Raw genomic sequence first — 21,928 nt, 5'->3', positions numbered from 1 at the left:
CAGACAGACGAATATTACATATACGAGCAGTTTGGCAATAAAGGAATCTTTATTCCCCCCTCCAAAAAGAAAAAAAATAAAGCAGTTTAATAAAACTCTATAATATTTATAGTTAATATTTTGATTTTTATATTCCCCTTTTTGTATCATACGTTTTTCGTCTGCACTTGAAATTGCGGCAGCATATGCTGCGTCTCTAAACAGTCTAAACACGTATCCAAAACACATGATTGATATATATATATTATATATATATATGATCCATATATATATTCATATATATATATATATATATATATATATATATATATATATATATATATATATATATATATATATGCCATTTCCACGCATACATGATGCATATGTTCTAAATTCGAAAGTAGTGCCTACACATGTATATGATACGCTTGTATACACATGTATATGATGCACAAACACGCATACTCTTATGTACCTAAACACGAAAGTATATTTCCACATAAACACACAGGCATACTCCCACGTATCTAAACACATAGGCATACTCCCGCGTATCTGAACACTTAGGCATACTATCACGTATCTAAACACATAGGCATACTCCCACGTATCTAAACACATAGGCATACTCCCGCGTATCTGAACACTTAGGCATACTATCACGTGTCTAAACACATAGGCATACTCCCAGGTATCTGAACACATAGGCATACCCCCACCCATCTAATCACATAGGCATACTGTCACGCATCTAAACTCACACACGCATCCCAAGCATATATCCACAAGTGTGTGTGTGTGTGTGTATATATATATATATATATATATATATATATATATATATATATATATATATATATATATATATATATATATATATACACACACACACACACACACACACACACACACACACACACACTACCATGCATCCCAACAACGGTGTGTCTGAAGGACCAAAGGAGGTGCAACCATCAGCCCTTTGTATCACCACCACTAACAATTACTTGTCAAGTTAGCAAGAGCAGCTGGCAGAACGCAGCTGTTAGAGACATTCGCAGCTGCTGTCGTAGTAGCCACTGCTCCTGCCCTGTTAACCAACTGTGTAAACAAGAAAAAAAAAATAATAAACATAAGATGACGTGTTGCCAGCCGCAGTGGTGAAGGAACGGGTCACTGACGCTGGCTGTCTTCATCTTATGCAGAAGCTAACTTCCTCCTCCTCCTCCTCCTCCACCAACTACAGAAAGCGATGTTTAAAACTCTTTTTAAAAAAAAGAAGAATTTAAAATAAAAAAAAAGTGTCATTCCTTAAAGAAAAGAGCTGACTGACAGATCGTTGTAACCATAATATATATATACTGTTTAGGACTCAGGAGATGTTCCTGATGTGAATGTTGTAAATCCCCCTCACTCCTCTTGTAAGTCATCACTATACTATGAGTTGACTCCATTGACAAGCATGCTGCAGAAAAGCTTAATTATTTATTTCCAGTCTTGCAGAGAGGAATAATAACGTCCCTTACTGTCATATAATGTGCTAAGGTTTAAAAGTCGCTAGTCCGCCATTTATATACAAGCACTCTTATAAAACTAGTGTAAAATATGCACAACCCTCCTCCCTCCCTCCCTCCCCCTGTCTCCCCTCCCCCTCCCCTCCCCTTTCCCTCCCCCCCGTTACCCAAAAACCAAAACAAAAACAAAAAATCCCTCCGTATTTAGGTCTCTTGTCAAGGCACAGGATCCAACGGAGATTTGAGAATCCTCAGATTTCTGTATTTTTGCTCTCAGATTCGAAGTCTCTCCTCCAACTTGTGTTTAGACCAGTATAAGTTCCTCTAACACAGCCGCCCTTAACTTATGACTGGAAATGAGTGGCAGTTTCCATTCAGACAAAGCCAATAGGGTCCTCAGAACTATCAGAACGGCTGGAACCATTCAGAGGAATGACAGGGCGTTGCTCGATGATTTGCCCTTGACAGAATACCGCCCTGAAGTACGCCTCGACCGCCCTCTTGGAACTGAATAACTGGTTTCACTGACGCTCCAGAACCTGCTCTGAGCGTTGGCGTTACAAACAGTGTAAAATCTACTTTGCACCACTAACCGTCCCTCTTACCATGTAATTCTCAATCTTACCAACTAATGCCCACTTTGCCAAAACTCCGTCGAGTCCTGTGCCATTGCGAAGAGGCCTACTATGACCATTTTTGCTGTTACTATCTGTAGAAACTGTGCGTATGTTCCCCGCCCCCAGATAAAGTACCATCAAAGCTCTTGTGTATAATATATTTATGGTTCTATGCATAACCAACTTGCCTCTTTATTTTTTCTAGTTGCTCACTTTTTTTGGCCTCATACTACCACCACCCCTCTGGTTTTGTCAAAAATGGATTACCTTTCAAGTTTTCACCTTTAAAAATAATAAAAAGAGAGAAAGAAAGCTAATTCTCAGATTTCAGTACTACACCTGTACCATAGTAAAGTTTCTTTTTTTTTTTTTTTGTCCTGATTCAGTCTTCAGTAGCCTTTGGAGAGAAAGGATAAATGCTGAAATAATCCAACTGTTTAAAAAAACTTTGAACATCTATGGTGATACTAGTTTTGAAAGTGTTTTGGCCAACATATCTGGATTAAATTTTAAAAAGAAGACTTAAACTTATTTTGCATGAAGTGGAAATAAAAACACGCCGCCATTGATTCCCAATGAAACCTTGTTTAGAACAGAACGGTAAAACATTTCCAAATTAAAATGTTTTTTTGGTTTGAGACATGATGACCAATCATAAATAGTCTTTTGCAAAAGGGGCATCCATTCAGTCGATCTGGGTTAAGCACAGTAACTGGTCATAGCTTTTTGATGACAGAATATCCTTTGTCCAGTTAGAATCATGAGTTCAGTAACCTGAGAAAATGAAGAATCCTTTTTCCCGCACAGTATTCTTATCATCATAACATGATCCCTTTTTATGGTGGAATGCATCCCTTCCCAATTCAAGTGAATGAAACTTTTGCCAATCCCCAAAGTAGTAGTGGCCCACTACACCCAAAAAAAAAAAAAAAAAAAAGCACCTCCATTGTCAGAGAGAAAAGAGAGAAAAAAAGAATCAGTTATCACATCTTAGATGTATAGGGGATTTGAAATGTGCCAATCCCTCTGAATAAAAAAAAAAAAAAAAATAGAAAACAGAGAAAGCGGGAAGTATGTTAACCGCGTTCGCCCCCTATCTTCAGACGGGCGCCGTTTAGTACTGCCGGGAGCGAACAACCGCGGAGCCATGTCGGTGGCTTCCCCCACCTCCCTTCTGCTCTTCTTGCCCCTCTTCTCTATGCGTAACTGTATGTATGAGGCCAGAGAACTGGACAGGTGAACTTCAGGCTCGCGCTCTGGCTAGAACAGTCTACCCTCCTGGCGAGAGAATGAAAGAGAATGGGAAGACATAGAAAACGGGAGTGACGACATCTAGCGAAGAGCGCGGGCCTGTTTGTACTTTCCACCTTTTACGGCTCGCTGCTAGCACGCTCGCATGGTGTGAAGTCCCCGTGTTTATTTCTTTATTTTTCTTCTCCTCTTATCTTCTTCTTCTCTTCCTCTGTTCCTCCTCCTCCTCCTCCTACTCCTCCTCCTTCTCCTTCTTCTTCTTCTCTTTCTTCTTTTCTTCTTCTTCTTCACATATTGCTAATTGGATTGAGTCTGTATTTTATTGCTGCTGCTACTCATCTTAATTTTTTTTTTTTTTACTTTTTTGATTATCTTTCTACGTTTACTCCTTTTGTTTGAGATTTGCAGTTTATGATTGTCCAATACGTAACGGACTCTAACCTCTCTATTTTATAAATAATTACATTTTGATTGATCCCTTGATTATCTGGTGATATCATTGGCATTTGGAGTTCTGACCCTTTTCCAATACCATAGTTGATTACAGCTTTGCTCATCTCATCTTGTAAGACATGATATACATACGTCTGACTGTGAATCTTATGTATGCCATGTCCCACGGATGCACCAAGCGTCCATCTTTTAAGATATATTTAAGAATTGCTATGCCCATTTGGATTTTAAAAGATTTAATATTTATTTTTCTTATAGGATTATAGGTTTTCTCTTATTTTTTTTTTCTTAGTATAACGGTCTTCTCAACAGCCTACGAGAGGATTGTCAGACGTCGTTAATTTAAAAATAAAAAAAAAAAGCTATTTTCATTTGCCAAAAATGGTATTTGAGTTGCTTTCCTTATTTCCAAAAAAAAAAAAAGTTCTGTGAATTTGGTTATATTAAGCATAATTTTTTTTTTTTTTTTCATTTTTTTTTATTCTTGATTTCAGTCAGTTTTGACATGACCATATTCATCACCACAACGTAGCATCACGGGTAACTGTCACACTCGCTTTGTCACACTGCTCACGTTTGTTTTGGCATCACAGTAGTTTCTTTGAGAAAAAAAATTAACTGGAAAAAAATATAAACGCTTATCTTTATAAACATCGAAAAAAAAGTTTAGCTTTGATAAAAAAAACTAATGCTTATCATCTTTCTAAAAAGCGACAAAGAAATGAGGTTTAAAATTTGCCACCGGAAAAAAATGTTCGTTAACTTTAAACAATTAAAAAAATACTTATTTTTCTTTAAAGCGACAAAAAATGCTTGAGAATTCGCATTGAAAAAAATTAACTTTACACAAAAAAAAAAAAATTGCTTATCGTCCTCCTATACAGTGACAAAAAAGGTTGGTATTTATAATTACCATTGAAAAAAAAATTATTTTAATTTTGAAAAAAAAATTTATCTTTTTTCTAAAACAAAATAAAATAAATTAGCTTTGAACAAAAAATAATAAATGCTTATCATCTTCCCAACCAGTGACAAAAAAAGGTTGAAAACTTACTGAAAAAATATTGAATTGATGAAAAAAAGAAATACTTATCATCTTCCTAAACAATGACAAAAAAAAAGTTAATTTTCAGTTTTTTTCGGTCTGTTTAGGAGGATAAGCGTTTATTTTTTTTTATCAGTTAATATTTTTTTCAGTAGTAATATTTTTGAAAATTAACCCTGAAAAAGATTAAGTTAACTTTGAACAATAAAGAATAATAGATGCTTATCATTTTTCTAAACATGACGAAAAAACGAGGTTGAAAATTGCCACTGGAAAAAATTAACTTTGAAAAAAAAATTGCTTATCTCCCTAAACAGCGAGAAGAGTTAAATTAACATGAAAAAAAAATTAAACGCTTATTGTCTTTCTAAAAAGCAACAGAATAAAAGCTATTGAAAATTGCCACTGAAAAAAACCATTACAGTAACTTTGAATTAATAAATGCTGATCGTCTTACTAAACAGCGACAGAAAAAAAAGAGGTTGAAAATTGCCACTAAAAAAATTAACTTTGAAAAAACTCATCTTCGTAAACAGCGAAAAAAAAAAATAAACTGAAAATTGCCATTGGGAAAAAAATATGAAATCTGAACAAAAAAATAAATGCTTATCGTCTTCCTAAACAGCGACAAAAAAAGAGTTTGAAGATTGCCATTGAAAAAAAAATATATTAAAAGGTTGCAAGTGATAGGACGTTTGGAAATGTTTTGAAAGCGACAATGATATGGGAGTAATTAATTTCAAAATGTTTTTGCTCTAAACAAAAAAAAATAGTTTATGAAAAAATCTTATTTGTAACGCGACCACTGAAGATAAATCCACTTATATAAAAAAATCAGTAACTGGAAATTTTTATTTTTTATTTTTCTGAGAGCGAAAAAAATAGAAAAGGATTCATAATAGTTATAAAAGATTTATGGAACTAAATACAAAAACGTTCTAGAAATTAATAATGGAAAATTTGCTTGTTATATATCTCGGAGCGACAAAAACGTTCTAAAAATTAATAATGGAAAATTTGCTTATTACATATCTGAGAGCGAGTCATTAAAGATTAGTCGCTCAAAAAAAAAATGATAGCGACAGTTCTGATAGCGACAACAAATGACATGCACTTATGAAAAGAATGAGCAAAACTTACATATCTTTGGTTGACAGTGATATTCTCAAAATTAAAGATAATCATGGTAATTTTTAATAAATCTGTGTCTTCCTGGTAATCGGTGTCATAATTACATTTACATATCTATCTATATATATATGTTCCAATGTTGTCGTTCCAAAAAGTCAGTCAGTCAGGACGACGAATTTTGCCGTTCCATCCCAGTCGTTGATTGTTGTGTCGCTCGATATTTGAGTTATTTTTTTTCTAATTGATAGACGTTGGTCTTCCATTTCCCCAACACCAAACGGAAGCCTTTTGTCTGTTGTATGTGTGTGTGTCTTTGTGTGTTTATTTACACTATGTATACCCTGACACGCTGGTATACATGTGTACGGAATGTTTGTGTGTGAGTACTTTTCTATAGGAGGATCAAAAAGAAGCTTTCGATGCGCGTCATATCTTTAATATTGTGTACGACAATATCTAGTATTAAATCACTATAATAATAATAATTATTAAAAATCAGTAATTAAAATAAATCATTTTGTCGATTAGATCCGGCCGATCATAAGAAAACGTAACACATTATTGATACACATTTTCAGTTTGAAATTATCAGAACGTAAAAGAATCACGCGTTGACAGCTAACAAAACATTTGCTACAATATAATAAAAAAAAAACCTGTTTATATTCGAGAGAATATAGACTATTTGCAACCTTCCGAGAACGCGATCATCTGCAGTACCTCCAATAGAGAATGCGGAATCGGACTCACGCCTGATCGTCACACGAATAAAGTGATCTCGTTGGTATCATACCGAAAGGCAGTATGATCATTCGATTTGACCCTTGCTGTGTCTAAAGCACGTCTCCCAGTCTTTCTTGATAATTCAGAAATTAAAATTTACTTTTAAAGGGACACAATAGAAACCCCTCTTATTTGTGTGCTGTTGGCCTAACAAGTACTTGTCTCTTGGCATCAAATAGTCACTAAATGGTAAAGGATTCTTTTTATCAATTTTCTTATCCCGTCTGGCATTTGCAATGTCAAGATGCTTCTGCAAAACGATGTTGGTTGGGACGACACTTGTTAGACCAGAGACACTAAACTTTGTTTTGTTATTGAAAGAAGACCATTTTTTCTGCCTGTACCTTCCCACTTAACGAGTGTTTAGTAATAGGTAAAAGATTTCCATTGGAAAGTGTCAAGTATTTATTTATTTTTTGCTTTATAAATGGTCAAGGTCTTCTTTTTTCCTATTCTGTGTGTTTTTCGTGATAGTTGTTTATCCGTGTCTTGATTGTTTCACGAGATATTTATATTCAGAATCACGTGACTTGTAAATAAACAACATTGAACATTTGAATTGCATTCCTCATGCGATCACGTACCCAGTAAAAGATTCAGGCTTCAAAACCTTTAATGAATTTCAAATATGCGACAGCCTCATTCATCACGTAATTAAATAGTTTTCCTGTTTTCATAAATCATCAAATATTTGTGAATAAGTTCAGATTTTAAGGTAATCTTCATCGAATACATATGTTACAGACATTTAGGTCTTATCAGTAATTTACACCATTGAGCATAGATATACCTGTGAATCTGTGATCCTTTTTTGTGTGTACTTCAGTTCTCATGTCATAAAAATCCACCTTGGTGTCCATATCTATCCACCACTTTTATCAGCGCATTCTTGTTCTCATCATCCTTAACTGATCCATACGTTCATTCGTCTTAGCCATGTCTGTCGCGTTGTCAAACACGCTGGTTTTTTTATCAGGATCTTGACTTTGTACTCCTTTCGTTAGCTGAACAATCGACTTCATCAGTAGGTTGTCTTCGTTTCAGCAGGCAAAAATGAATCGTAGCAGAAATTGGTATCACCATAATCACTACAGACTTTCGAGTATACAAAGAGAGATGGTGCTTCGGAAATCAGTTACAATGTCAGGGTGTATGGTTTAGATATCGTGCCTCTAAGTATATTGAGTGTTGGGTGAATTTATGCTGTTCATCAGTGTGTAAATAACACTGTGTAAGCGTGTGATTGTTCTCCACTTGTCTGTCAAACTGTCTGTGTGTCTGTCTACTAGATGTTTTCTAGGCTTCCTCACGATTAAACCTCAGCCTTGCTTTGATAATTTGCCGTGAAATAGGTTTGAATATTTTGTTTTTTCTTGACACTACAAGGTAATGGAACTTATACGCCCGTTTTTGTACTTGATCCACTCTGAGTGTCGCGTGATATTAGAGAGAATTTAGGATCTGATATTGTCTCGTTTTGTTATATATATCATTTAGTATTTGCCATGTCAACTTCCGATCATATAAGCATCAAATTTTAAATTTTTTCAATTGGAGATTTTCAGACCAATTTTTTTTTTATTTTTTTCTCCAATGGTGCTGGAGACATGTCCCTTGTTTCGTGACGTGGATTTTTAATAATGTTCTCGCAGCAGTTGACTCACGAAAGATTTAGTGATGCTACACGAAAGTTTTGTTCATGTTTTTTCAAAGTTTTTGAACTTCAAAACTGCTCGTTCATTCATTTCGGATAGAGGTTTAGGTCATTTTGAAAAAGGTAAAACGACTTAGTCTAAGATATTGATAAGTTAACAGACGCTAGGAAGAAATAAATTTCTGCCTCTGGTGATCGCGTCAGTCTCTTGTCTTTCATATTGAGTGTTAGAGTTATGATTTAGGTTTCAGCAGTTCTTAGTTTCAGTTCCGTAAGACGAACTTCTACAACATCGTCAACAACAACAACAAGCACTGTGATGGCCAATGATTTTGTTTCTGTACGAATGCTTGTTCTTGACGGCGTTAGAAATAGGCTTTCCTCGCCAATATTCTCATGCTTGATATGGGTAAGGTATTTTAATGCATATTCTAGTTTCACCAAGGACCTTCGGGGGCTTTTTTTTTTCTTCCGAGCTTTGTAGAATAAGGCCATCATATCAGTATATAATCATCACTGATACTGATTTGATCAGTGTTCATGCCCATTCCGTGACTTCACATTATTTTTTTTTTTTTTTTTTTTTTTTTTTTTTTTTGCCAATTTACATTTTTCTTGTCCCATCATTTTTTTGTTCTGGCATTTCCTGTGTTGGACCAAAGGTTTTTTTTTTTTTAAGTTTATTTATTTTTTTTTTTTTGTCGTCTTGAGAAAAACCAGGATGCCACATTACATATTCTATGAAAAAACTTAGATTTTATTAAAGCATTCTCAACATTGTCCTGTGTGTTACCCTCCTAAACCAAGGTTTTGGGGCCCTGTGAAACTCGTCATCTGACATTTCTCCAGCGCAAGATTCAACGGCATCCAGATTTTTTATTCTTATGCTTTAAATCATCAAAAAAAATTTTATTCATATGCTTTAAATCAATTTTTTATGCTTTAAATCATTAATTTTTATATGCTTTAAATCACAATTTTTATATGCTTTAACTCATCATATTTTTTATACATATGCTTTAAATCGATTTTTATATGCTTTAAATCATCGATATTTTTATATTCTTTAAATCATCAATTTTTTATATGCTTTAAATCATCAATTTTTTATATGCTTTAAATCATCTCTATTTTTTCATGTTTTAAATCATCAATTTTTTATATGCATTTAGATCATCAAAATATTTTCATTCATAGGTTTTGTATCATAAAAAATTTTTATTCATATGCTTTAAATCATCAGAATTGTTTTATATGCTTTAACTCATCAAAGAAAATTTATTTATATGCATTGAAATCATAAATTTAGTTTATTCATATGCTTTAAATCAGCTAATTTTTTATTCAAATGTTCTAAATCATATTTTTATATGCTTTAAATCATCAAAATATTTTTCATATGCTTCAAATCATCAAAATATTTTTATTCATATGCTTTAAATCATCACATTTTTTATTCATGTGCTTTAAATCACATTTTTTATGCATATGCTTTAAATCATCAATTTTTTTATTCATATGCTTTAAATCATCAAATTATTTTATTCATATGCTTTAAATCATCAAAATCTTTTGATTCATATGTTGAAATCGTCAGATTTTTTTTATTCGTGTGCTTTAAATCCCATCAAAATATTTTAATTCATATGCTTTAAACCACCATTAAAATTATTTTATTCATATTGTTTAAATTATCAAAAAAAATTTCTATTCATATGCTTTAACTCACCAAAATTTTCTTATTCACATGCTATAAATCATCAAAATCTTTTTATTCATATGCTTTGAATCATCAAAATTTTTTCATTCATATGCTTAAAATAAAAAAAAAAATTTCGTTCATATCCTTTAAATCAAAATAGTTTTCATTTCATATGCTTTAAATCAAAATTTTTTATTCATATGCTTTGAATCAACTCTTTTGACTCATGCTGTAAATCAAAAAAATAATTTCATATGCTTTAAATCATAAAAAAATTCATTCATATGCTTTAAATCATAACATTTTATTTATTCATATGCTTGAAGTGGAATCTTTTTATTCATATGCTTTAAATCTTTAAAAAAAATTTTCATTCATATGCTTGAAATCATAAAAAAAATTTCCTCCATATGCTTTAAATCACAAAATTTTTTATTCATATGCTTTAAATCAAATCTTTTGATTCATATACTTTAAATCCTCAAAAAATTTTCATATGCTTTAAATTTTCAAAAAAAGAATTCGTTCGTATGCTTTAAATCATAATTTTTTTATTCATATGTTTTAAATAAGAAATTTTTTTTCATATGCTTTAAATGAAATCTTTTTATTCATATGCTTTAAATCTTAAAAAAATGTTTCATTCATATGCTTTAACTTGTCAAAAAAATTTTTATTAATATGCTTTAAATCATCAAAATTTATTAATTCATATGCTTTAAGTCATGAAAATTTTCATTCATATGCTTTAAATCATAATTTTTTTATCCTTATGCTTTAAATAAAATCTTGTTATTCATATGCTTTAAATCATTATTTTGTATCCCTATTCTTTATATCAAATCTTGTTATTCATAGGCTTTAAATCATCCAAACATTTTTTCATTCACATGCTTTCAATCGTCACTTTTTTCATTCATATGCTTTAAATCTTAAAAAAAAAATTCATCCATATGCTTTAAATCATCCTAGGGAAAACTAAACGTTCCGCTGTCCCGAGGTTTAGTGTCATATGCATTTCTATCTTCAGCAAAAAAAAAAAAATCCACCAAGGAATTCACGTTATATGATTTTCCATCATCCGCCTTATCTTCTGCAAACTGAGATTTTTTTTTTTTCCATTGTGCCATCATTTTTACCATCCGCCTCTTACACGCCTTGTTCGCTAAAAAAAAAAAAAAAAAAAAATGATGATTATGCATGTTACCCTTTTGACCTCATGAACCCCCCCTTTTTTTTGATGCTTCAGAACAGCCAGAGCTGTTGCAGCACCAACTTAATAATAATCATGATTTTAAAAAAAAATTACGATTTAAGGCCAAGATGACACACGAAGAGAATTATCATTATTATTATTATTATTATTATTATTATTATTATTTTGAGAGTAGGCTGCCTCTGCTACTGCAGTCTAACGAACACACGTATTCTATATTTCCGTTTTCACAAGCATGAATATATATATATATAATCGAGGGGCTTTTATAGCAGCCGTGTTGTCATATATAAAAGCTCTTTTTTTTATTTTTTTAATAGCACACTGACCTTTGGATTCTTTGTCATAGAGAGCTGCTCAGTGGCCATGGAAATGTGTCTCGTGTGTTGTTCTGCCTTAGAATTTTTAATGATCCAACGTGTCTCGCCATCGTTGTTTCCTCCCCCGAAAAAAACACCCCCCCTCGCTGCGCCATCTTTGAAATTCTCGTTGACACTGTCTCTCATCCACAAGCCAAGATAAAGCAAAAAAAGAGAAAGAAAACGAGAGAAAATAAGACGACGCTTGGATGAGCGACAGAGTGGGCGAGGCGTTTTAGGGATGTGCTCTCTTTCACCTTCTACCCCTTGTGACCCACTGGATGATTTGCATGTGATATATTTTGTTGTTATACTTTTGCATACCACCTGACATATGTGTTATTGCTGTAGCACTACTCTGTTCACTACCCAATGAAGGGGCGTCTTCTAACGGCGCGCGCGCGTGTGTGTGTGGTCTAGTTATACCTGTTGTTGAAATCTTTAAAATTTTATATTTTCATCAAGTTCCACAGAAGACACTTGTCCTCAAGTTTGTTTGTGGCCACACGAAGGAGCTCAGTCGATGCACACAGGGCTCTGACGCACTTAGAGGACGCCTCGAGATGTTTTAAGTCACTTTCATATAAGATCTTATCATGATTATACAATGGAATATCTGTAGGTACAAAAAATAAATGTCAGAGAAACCTCATTGTGTGTAATTCTGTACTGTAGCATTTGCTTAAACATATTTGAGTTTCCCCTTTGAATTCTGTGTCTTTGTGTATATATATATACATATCGCAGAGAGGAAGACTTTTTATAGATTTCATAGATTCGCAAAGTTCCTCTTTAGAACTTGTGTAAGAATATTTGTTTTTTCACTAAGATTACTTAATGTACCGCCCGCTTCACATTTACTTCCAGGCAGATTTTCTAAGTAGAGACGAGGTTTTCCGCGCCAGGAAACTGTCTTATGACTTCCTTTCTTTACAGCCAAAGCTGTAGATGCTGAAATTGACAAAGGAGAAGATAACGACGAAACTTCTCAGCCTTCTTGGTGGCAGAAGAAGAAGAAGGGATTCGATCGGTAAGCTCGTCAGAAGACTCGTCTGTCACTCGATTTTTTAGTAGGATGTTGACTTGTTGCAAAAGTAACAAAATAAAAGTTTAAATAGACAAAATGATAAAAAAAAATTAAGACACAGATGCTGGAACTTTTTAAAAATGATGTTACATTGATGTTTGTACGTGGACTGTTGATAGTTTTAATAGATTTTTTTTTTCTTTCTAAAAGCAGTAAATGAATGAGTAACAGTATTTCAGTATGGTGATCCATATAATAACCATCTGTATAACTTAAAACAAAAAGTAGATTTGGACCTTTATTCACCCCCCCTTTTTTTTTTTTCTTAAAATGACGTCTACGTAACGTTGAAGCATCCAGAGAACAGAATAAGCGTCTTTAATATGTTGTTTCCTTACCTCAGTTTACCGTAATCTAAAAATATAAAGGGATCTTACGTTGGCAATATCGCCTAGCAATTCACCCCCAAAAAAGTTTTGGTTCTGTGGTATAAAAAAAAGTCTTGGTTATGTGGTAATAAAAATAAGTCTTGGTTCTGTAGTAAAAAAAAAAATTCTTGGTTCTGTGGTAAAAAAAATCTTGGTTCTGTGGTTAAAAAAAGTGTTGGTTCTGGGATAAAAAAAAATTAGTCTTGGTTCTGTGGTAAAAAAAATAAGTCTTGGTTCTGAGGTAAAAAAAAGTCTTGGTTCTGTTTAAAAAAAAAATTCTTGATCTGTGGTTATGAAAATACATGTATTTATAGTGGGCATTATTGCAGACAGTAAGATTGATTGACATTATTTATGACAGGTTTAGACCTTGCTGGTAATGTGCAATGAATAAACACAGTAAATATGTGGTCAGGGATTTCACGAAACCTTAGGGAATATGTGAAATGACCAATTTGCTTAGGGACATTTGATCCCCGAGGGCTAGTACTAAACACGGCGAAACAGTGATTCATCTACATGTTTCGCTGTGTTTAGTACTAGCCCCTGGGGTCAAATGTATTTCACTGTGTTTAGTTCAACCCCCTGGGGGATCAAATGTCCCTAAGTGCATTTAATCCCCAGGGGTGCATTTAATTCCCCAGGGGCTAGTACTAAACACGGCGGAACATCGTAGATGAATCACTGTTTCGCCATGTTTTAGTACTAGCCCTGGCGATCAAATGTCCCTAAGTGCATTTGATCCCCCAGGCGCTAGTACTAAACATGGCGAAACACATTAGACCCTCCAGGGGCTAGTACTAAACACGGCGGAACATCGTAGATGAATCACTGTTTCGCCTGTGTATAGTACCAGCCTTCGGGGATCAAATGTTCTTGAGCGAATTGGTCATTTAACAAATTCCCTAGGGACTTCGTGAAATCAGGTAGTGAAATCTCTGATTTCACATATTTACTGTAACATATATATATATATATATATATATATATATATATATATATATATATATATATATATATATATATATATATATATATATATATATATATATATGTATGTATGTATGTATGTATATCCGCTTTTGATCAAGTTAAAATCTAGCTGAATACTGGGCGATCTTTGCCAGCGTGACGTCCTTTAAACTGCACCTGTGCTTGACTCTCCTGTGATTTCATTTTGCAGTTCAATTTCAACTTATTTTAGAAGACTTGTGTCTTTCATTTGCCAAGTTTCTCTTCATAGTCATTGTTACGCTTTATTTGCCATCTCTCTGAGACCTCTAAAACCACAGGGAAGTCAAGCCCAATGATTATTTTTATTTTCTGTTCATTCTCTTGAGTCGGAATGGATTATTTGAATCTGTGAATTGCTGTTGAAAAAAAAAAAGATTTTTTTAGATTTTTCTTTTGATTTTAGATTATGTTTTTTTCTGTGATAATTTGCTGCATAAGTTGGTAGTTATTTACTAAAATATATATTTTTGTCTCTTCCTGCATTAGCTTGGTGAAGGGGATTAAAGGGTCTGTAAAATGAAAAAGCATAACGGGTGTACCAGTGTGGCCCTGACATAGCATGTACCAATCACCTCAGGAGGCCTCAGGGATTTGACATGGAAGGCTTTTGCGTTCATTTCTTCCTTCTTCCCTGGGGAAATCCAGTGGATCTCCTCCAGGGGGATTCGTTCATTGTCTCCCTGAATATTCATGAGATCATGAATCTTAATATAGACATTCAAAGAGATTCATTTAAGAGGAAATTTCAAAATAGAAAAAAGTACAGTCATAATTCTTAATATTGACCACCAAAGGGATTCAGTTAAAAGGAAATTTAAAAAAAAAGGTACAATCATAACTCTTAATATTGACTGTCAAAGGAATTCATTTGAAATGAAATTTGAAAATTCAAGAAAACCGGGAAAAACTTTCCTTGTCATCCCAGCCTCAATGGTCAAACCACACATTATGACTTTCTGATAACAAGAAAACCTCCACTTTTCTTTACTTGTAAAAATATATATATATATATCATTTCCTCCACTTAAAACCGATTGTGCGCGTATGTTTTGTGCGTGTCTGTGTGCGCGTATGTAAATTTATATATTTACTTACGAATGCAGTACACAAACGTTTCAGAATGTGTCATTACACATGTAACAATATGGTGCGCACGAATACATGCATATACAGACACGGAATGTTTATATATGTATATGAATATTAAAAAAGATATATATCTGTCTGCCTCTGTCCACCTTTGCACCCGTGTATCTGTTACTAACTATCTATTATTAGATGTTTTAGTCGTTATATGCTTGGACTTCCAGTAGTTACATAACACTCTAGAGATACTGCCAGCCAAATTGTTACTTCTTTAGAAAAGGTAAACTCGGCGGCGTCGAAGAGTTTTAAAAGAGGCTCTCGAGTTTTAGCTATCGATGTGTTTATTTCGAGGACAGTCTCCCTGTTTAGATTGACATGTGCTCATGACAGCGTTTTATATCCTGGCTTGACAGGTAAATCTTATTTTATATATGTGTGTGTTTTTCCATGTGATACAGTACACGATTATTCAGGGTGTCTTGTTATGTGACCAGTTAGGTGTACGTGAGTATATACATGCACAAACATATACATGTAATTATATATAATAAATATATATATAATGTGTATTTATAATTGTATGTATGTATATGTATATTTTTATATATATATATATATATATATATATATATATATATATATATATATATATATATATATATATATATATATATATATATATATATATATACAGTGGACCCCTGCCTATTCACGGTTCCGGATTTGTGGCTTCACCTATTTGTGGATTTTTCTGTGAAACGTAATTGCACATTGTTTGTGGAAAATTCACCTGCTCATGGTATTTTTCATGGAAAAATATTCACTAATTACTGTATTGTCATATCATTTTCGTGACTAAATGCATTTTGTGATAAAACTGCTAAAATATTCAGGTATAAATGTTTTTAGAGCAGTTTTTGGTGTCTTAACTATCAAAGTACACAGTTATGATAGTTTTTAGAGGGTGTAAAGTATTTGCAGATTTTAGTTATTTACAGGGGTTGTGGTACGCATCCCCATGAATACTGGGTTCGACTGTATATATATATATATATATATATATATATATATATATATATATATATATATATATATATATATATATATATATATATATATATATGTACATGTGTGTGTGTATGATATGAATTAGCAGTGTATTTTCGTAAATATACTATGTATATGTTCATGTACCTGTACACATGGAGAAGTGAGAGTTCTCAATTTCTCAAAGATTGGTCACTAGCAAATAGTAGGCAAGAAAACCGTTAGTTTTTTTAATTTTAATTTTTGCTGTCTATTTCAATATCCATCACTTGACTATGGAATTTTCTTCCTTCTATAAATGACATAAGTCAGCTAATGTCGATATTACCAGCTGACATTATGTCCACAGCCTGGAATACAACCCAGTTAAATTTCTATAGTAAATGTTTTTTTTAATGTATTTTGACATATTCTCTCCTGCTCTGGTAGTAGAATTGCCTTAGAGATTGCCTTCTTGCTCGTGAGGCAATTTCACGTCAGTGACCCACTGGTTATTTATCTACGACGTCATAAATGTTCGTGTTAATTCAGCTTGTGATGCTTCAGTTATCTTCTCAATTGTCTCAATCGTTAGTGTGGATTCAGTTTCGTAGGTTGGCAAATATGCACTGTAGTTGATTGTCATCAGAACAGAACAGAGACCAGTTTTCCCCCCCCTCACAATTGACCAACATTACAGCAAGATAATTACCACATACGTCAGGTGAAATTAAATAATGATACCCCTTTACTTCACAATGTGTGGTTAACCTGGTGACAGAGTTTGGAACTGAAGTGTTTAATTTTTTTATTCCTCTTAATTCTTCATGAGAATAATTTTGCGAAAGAACTTCCTTTCCCAAGTTCTGTTATGCTAAGATTTGTCAAGACACTGAAGTACAACAGATGTGGGTTTAATAACCTTGAGAGCTAATCTGAAGTAAATAATAGTCCTGCCGTATTATTTCAAAGGGTTTTTGTTAGCAATAGAATAGGTCTTTTTTGTTTTTCTTGTTTTGCCAATTTTTTGAGTTTTGAGTGTTGTGAATCAATACGGCAATTTGCTATTCCTTGGAACCGATAAATTGCAGCATACGAAAGAACTCGGGAAAAGAGGAAACGAGCAAAAATATATCATGAAATAGAATATCATGTGAACTGGACAGTTCATTTTGCACTGATGGTGTTTGTTTAGCATTTTGAGATTGGTTTAGCCTTTGTTCTTTTGTTTTGTTTTATACTGAGACTTTTAGTTTTTTTTTTTTTAGTTTTTTTCCATTTTTTAAAAAGGTAGTGTACACATGACTACTACTGTACTTTGGTGTCCCTAGAGATAACGAAACAGTACAGAAGGGAATCACTTGTGTGTGCTAATACCGTGCCACCATTCATCTGTTGTGAAATTAGGGAACCAACTCTGTTGGAAGTATTCTTTTAATACGCTCTGAGAAAAGAAAATGTTTGTTGTAATGCTTTTTCATGTCTTGAGAGCGGAATCTCAGACAAAACACAGGTTTAAATGTTCGTTAATACGTCCTTTTTTCATACAGAGCAGCCTTTTTGTTGTCTTTGTCAAATCTATGAGAAGAGAGAGCAGTGGCAACGTTACATATATCCATATTGTTTCCCCTTGAATACTCTCCTTGTCCTATGCTCAGTGCGTTTGTCTGCTAATATTAGCAGTAGAAAAGAAAGGTTTAGTGGTGACATGGCAATGGTATAGTCCAGGAACTATCCATCTAAACTGTCTGTTGGCACATAGCTGAAAAGGCCAGTGATAAGTCACAAGGAACAACCAAAATATCAAAACAGACATAAAAAAATTCTGAAAGAGGGCTTAAAAGCCCTAAGGAACGCCATGGCGACATGGTCAGATCTCTTGGAGGGCGAGGGCTTTCCTCCCTATTTCATTGGCATGAGGCAAACTGCTAAATGTAAACAGAGTAATTAAGCGCAGATGACTTCTGGTTGGGACGGTCAAAAACAGCAACCAGTGACAGAAATGTTGATGCCTTATATCAAAGTTTTAAGCTGGGAGTTTGGACAGGACTGTGGGCATCATTACTGAGTCAGTGTACACTCTTCACTGATGTGTGAGGATGAACAAGCTGTCTGCAAGATGGGTGCCAAAAATGACCCTAGAACAGAATTTGACTAGAGGGGAAATTTCAAGGATATTTTTGGCTCTTTTCCAGGGTTATTGAGACAATTTTTACAGTGTTCACAACTTTGAGCATGAATTAAATACTCAGATTAATATTTGGAAACTTTATAATTCTCCACATGCCAAAACTTCAACCAAGAGGCATCTCTGCAGGTGCTGGCCTGTTTGTTATGGGATTCTGATTGGGTCATAATTCACTACAAAACATTCAGACCCTCATAAATGTGGAAGTTGGAAAAGAGTAATCAATAAGAAGCACCCAGAAAAGCAGCAAACTGGCGTGCAGGAGGCCCAGTGCAATTCCCCTGCTCACACAGTACAGGTGGCAGGCACGTTACTCGTCCAACATGGGATGGTCTTTGACTCAAACTGGCTTCTTATGCTGTAGAAAAATATTTGCAGGCCCTGGCCGCAACCTTCTTGGGTAACTGGATAGGAGATTTATTTTATCATCTTTGCTTCCTGGGAGAGGCTGAGAACTTGTGAATGGCCTTTGTATGCCTGTCCTGAACGAGAGTGTACTTGCCCTTTTGCCTTGTTTCAGTATCCAACTCCCCCAGTTACTAGTGCTCTAACGGAAAGATCCTTGGGAAGAGGAGATGCTGATATCAGGATAGAGGAAATCACAGGTAAATGAAGTCTAGACTAAAGGTAACATTCCAGTACCAGGCTTGAGTTGAAAACTACCATTTAGTGACTCCGTGTCTTCTGAGATCCAGTCAGCAGATTGCTGGATCTGATTGATAATCTCAGGTACCATAGTTTTATCTGTTCATTCTTTGTGATCTTTCCAATCCCCTTTTAGATGAAGATGTGGCACTAAACAGGTGTCTACTTTCAAGCTACTACAGTGAAGTTGCAAATAACTTCAGTTGACTAAATCAGGTTATCTCCTCAGAATGCTTGCTGCCTTAGGCGATTTGAGATCAGTTTCAGAATAAGTGGTAGAGATTTAACTCGCTACTTCTCCAGATGTATTGCTTTCTTTTCATGGACCCACAGCCTAAAAAAAAGATATCTTTATTTCTGCATAGGCCAGTTTGTTTACCTGTCCCTTTCATGCAAACGAGGCCAAGACCTCTAAAAGTCCAAGCTGCTGTGCTCTTGTTAAAGTAAATGTGTTTTCCAGCCCTTATGACACTTCACTGCTGGTGGTGACTTTCTGATATGCTTCTCAGGAGTGATTGATACTCACTTTTGAGCTGCATTTGATCTCTTCTCCTTTTGGTTATAGTGTGATTTTTCTGTCACTTACAACATATTCACTTACAGTATCAATTTGTGGTTATAGATCTGTTAAGACTGAAACGTTTCTATTGGTACAGTGAACTGAAGTTTTTCAATGAAAACCAAGATTTAATCTCAGGTCTGCCCAAAAACCACAGCCTGAATTGCAAACAGCCACTGTCAAGGAATAAAAGGAGAATATATATATAATCATGAGGAAAACCAGATAATACTGATGAAATCAGTGGCAAAGGTTTGAACTGAACCTATTTTCATGTGTCCAAATTGGAAAGAAAGGTAACCCACAAAAACAATGTTGCCACTTTTACCATTGAATTAGTTTTAAACTTTATGGATTAAATACCTTCTTGTGTTATAAAGTAATAAACTCACCTGTATTTCAAGAGTTGAGTTGTTGCTGTTGCCATAAACTAATTAAGGAAGTAAAGAGGAATATGGTAATAATGCTGTCACACCTTGATTTTTAAAATTAACATTGACGAAAAATGTTACCTGGAAGCGTGTGTGTGCCTTGTGTGCATATATACATACATCATACATTTTATATTTATATGATGTATGTTTGTATGTATGTATGTATTCTTAAACATACATTTATTACTCTGCTCAAGGGTATTTCCAAGAAGTGATATAGAATAGTTTATATGTTTTTCATGTTTCATTAGTGTGTTTTACATTTGGTTTTGAAGTGACTTCTTGCATGGAAACCCCTCAGTCAGATTTTAGATTTTTCCATATTTATTGTGTGATATTTATTATATGGATATCTTTTTCTACTGTATGTATTTATGCCAGTGAAAGGAAACTTTCTTGGGTTGTCAGTTGTGCACCAATGTTTCACGGGATTTTTATTTCTAAGTTCACTCTGCGTAAAGATTATCAGTAAACAGTGAGACATGAGTTTAATGAGTGTCATGAGAAAATGAACATGCTATCGAATCAGGACAGAATGAACTTTGAGATTTATTGTACGGCAACATTGGAGGATACATGAAGAGCTTAGCTGGGGGAGTCTTCTTACAAGATGGCGTGTTGCACACGAGCCATGTTCATTTTCTTCCTCCTTCCCGTAGGGGGTCAGAGCCGTCAGTGCACCTTACGCGGTGCACTGTAGGCATCACTTGAGGTTCTTTGTAACGTCCCTTCGGCCCCTGGCTGCAACCCCTTTCATTCCATTTTACTGTACCCCATTCATATTCTCTCTTTCTTCTTACTTTCCACCCTCTTCTAACAATGCTTCATAGCTCAACTGCCAGGTTTTCCTCCTGTTAGACCTGTTAAGCCTCTTACTCTCAATTTTCCTTTCAGCTCTGAATGGCCTCATAGGTGCCAGCGCATGGCCTTAGGCCTAAACTGTATTTTCTATCTATCTATCTTCTCTTTCTCCAGATCCATCTGTTTGGATAAAATGGTCGAGGCTCTGAAACCCCTACATTGCCACCTAAAGCAAAAATAGATCACTGGCTTCACCAGGATTGATGAGGACTTTGTTCTGCCCCTTTTCTTTGTAAACACTTTTCTGGGCAGATAGATGAAGAAGGCCTTCTTCACAGTGCATAGATTTATGAAGACCCTCATAAATTGTGCATAGGTTTATGAAGAACTTCTTCACTGTGCATAGATTTATGTAGATCTTTATAGTGCATAGATTTATGAAGACCTTCTTCACAGTGCATAGATAGACCTTCTTCACAGTGCATAGATTTGTGAAAACCTTCATTGTGAATAGATTTATGAAGAACTTCTTCACAGTGCATAGATTTATGAAGACCTAATTCACGTTGCTTAGATTTCAGCACTGTGAAGAGGGTCTCCATGATAGATTTATGAAGACCTAATTCACAGTGCTTAAATTTAAGCACTGCGAAGAAGGCGTCATAATAGATTTATGAAGACCTAATTCACGGTGCTTAGATTTAAGCACTGTGAAGAAGGCTTCACAACAGATTTACGAAGACCTTCCCAGTGCATGTATTTACGACTGAACTTGTTGCAGAATCAATCGGCGGGCGAGGCGTGCCTGTCGAAAGGCGGTGAAATCCCAGGCCTTCTATTGGCTCATCATCGTTCTCGTCTTCCTCAACACGGCAGTGTTAGCCAGCGAACATTATCGCCAACCCGACTGGCTAAGCAAGTTCCAAGGTACGTACGAGGTATTGTTAGTGTCAAAGGTACGGTAGATTTGAGTTACGTATTGTGTACTTCTCTAAAATAGTGTCAAAATGTAG

At 34.4% G+C, this 21,928-nt stretch overlaps 1 protein-coding gene across 1 annotated transcript in view; it reads left to right on the top strand.

Annotated features, from left to right (window-relative positions):
- LOC136833836 (muscle calcium channel subunit alpha-1-like) overlaps positions 1 to 21,928 on the top strand; it is a 698,390-nt gene that overhangs the window by 525,015 nt on the left and 151,447 nt on the right. Inside the window, 4 exon segments of the mRNA XM_067096136.1 lie at positions 3,217 to 3,321; positions 12,644 to 12,737; positions 14,663 to 14,683; positions 21,697 to 21,842. Of these exon segments, the coding sequence (XP_066952237.1) occupies positions 3,217 to 3,321; positions 12,644 to 12,737; positions 14,663 to 14,683; positions 21,697 to 21,842 (366 nt within the window).

Source organism: Macrobrachium rosenbergii, chromosome 52 (assembly GCF_040412425.1).
Source record: "Macrobrachium rosenbergii isolate ZJJX-2024 chromosome 52, ASM4041242v1, whole genome shotgun sequence".
NCBI classification, from domain to species: Eukaryota; Metazoa; Arthropoda; class Malacostraca; order Decapoda; family Palaemonidae; genus Macrobrachium; species Macrobrachium rosenbergii.
Note: the sequence above shows the minus strand (reverse complement) of the source record. Positions and strands in the feature narration are given on the sequence as shown.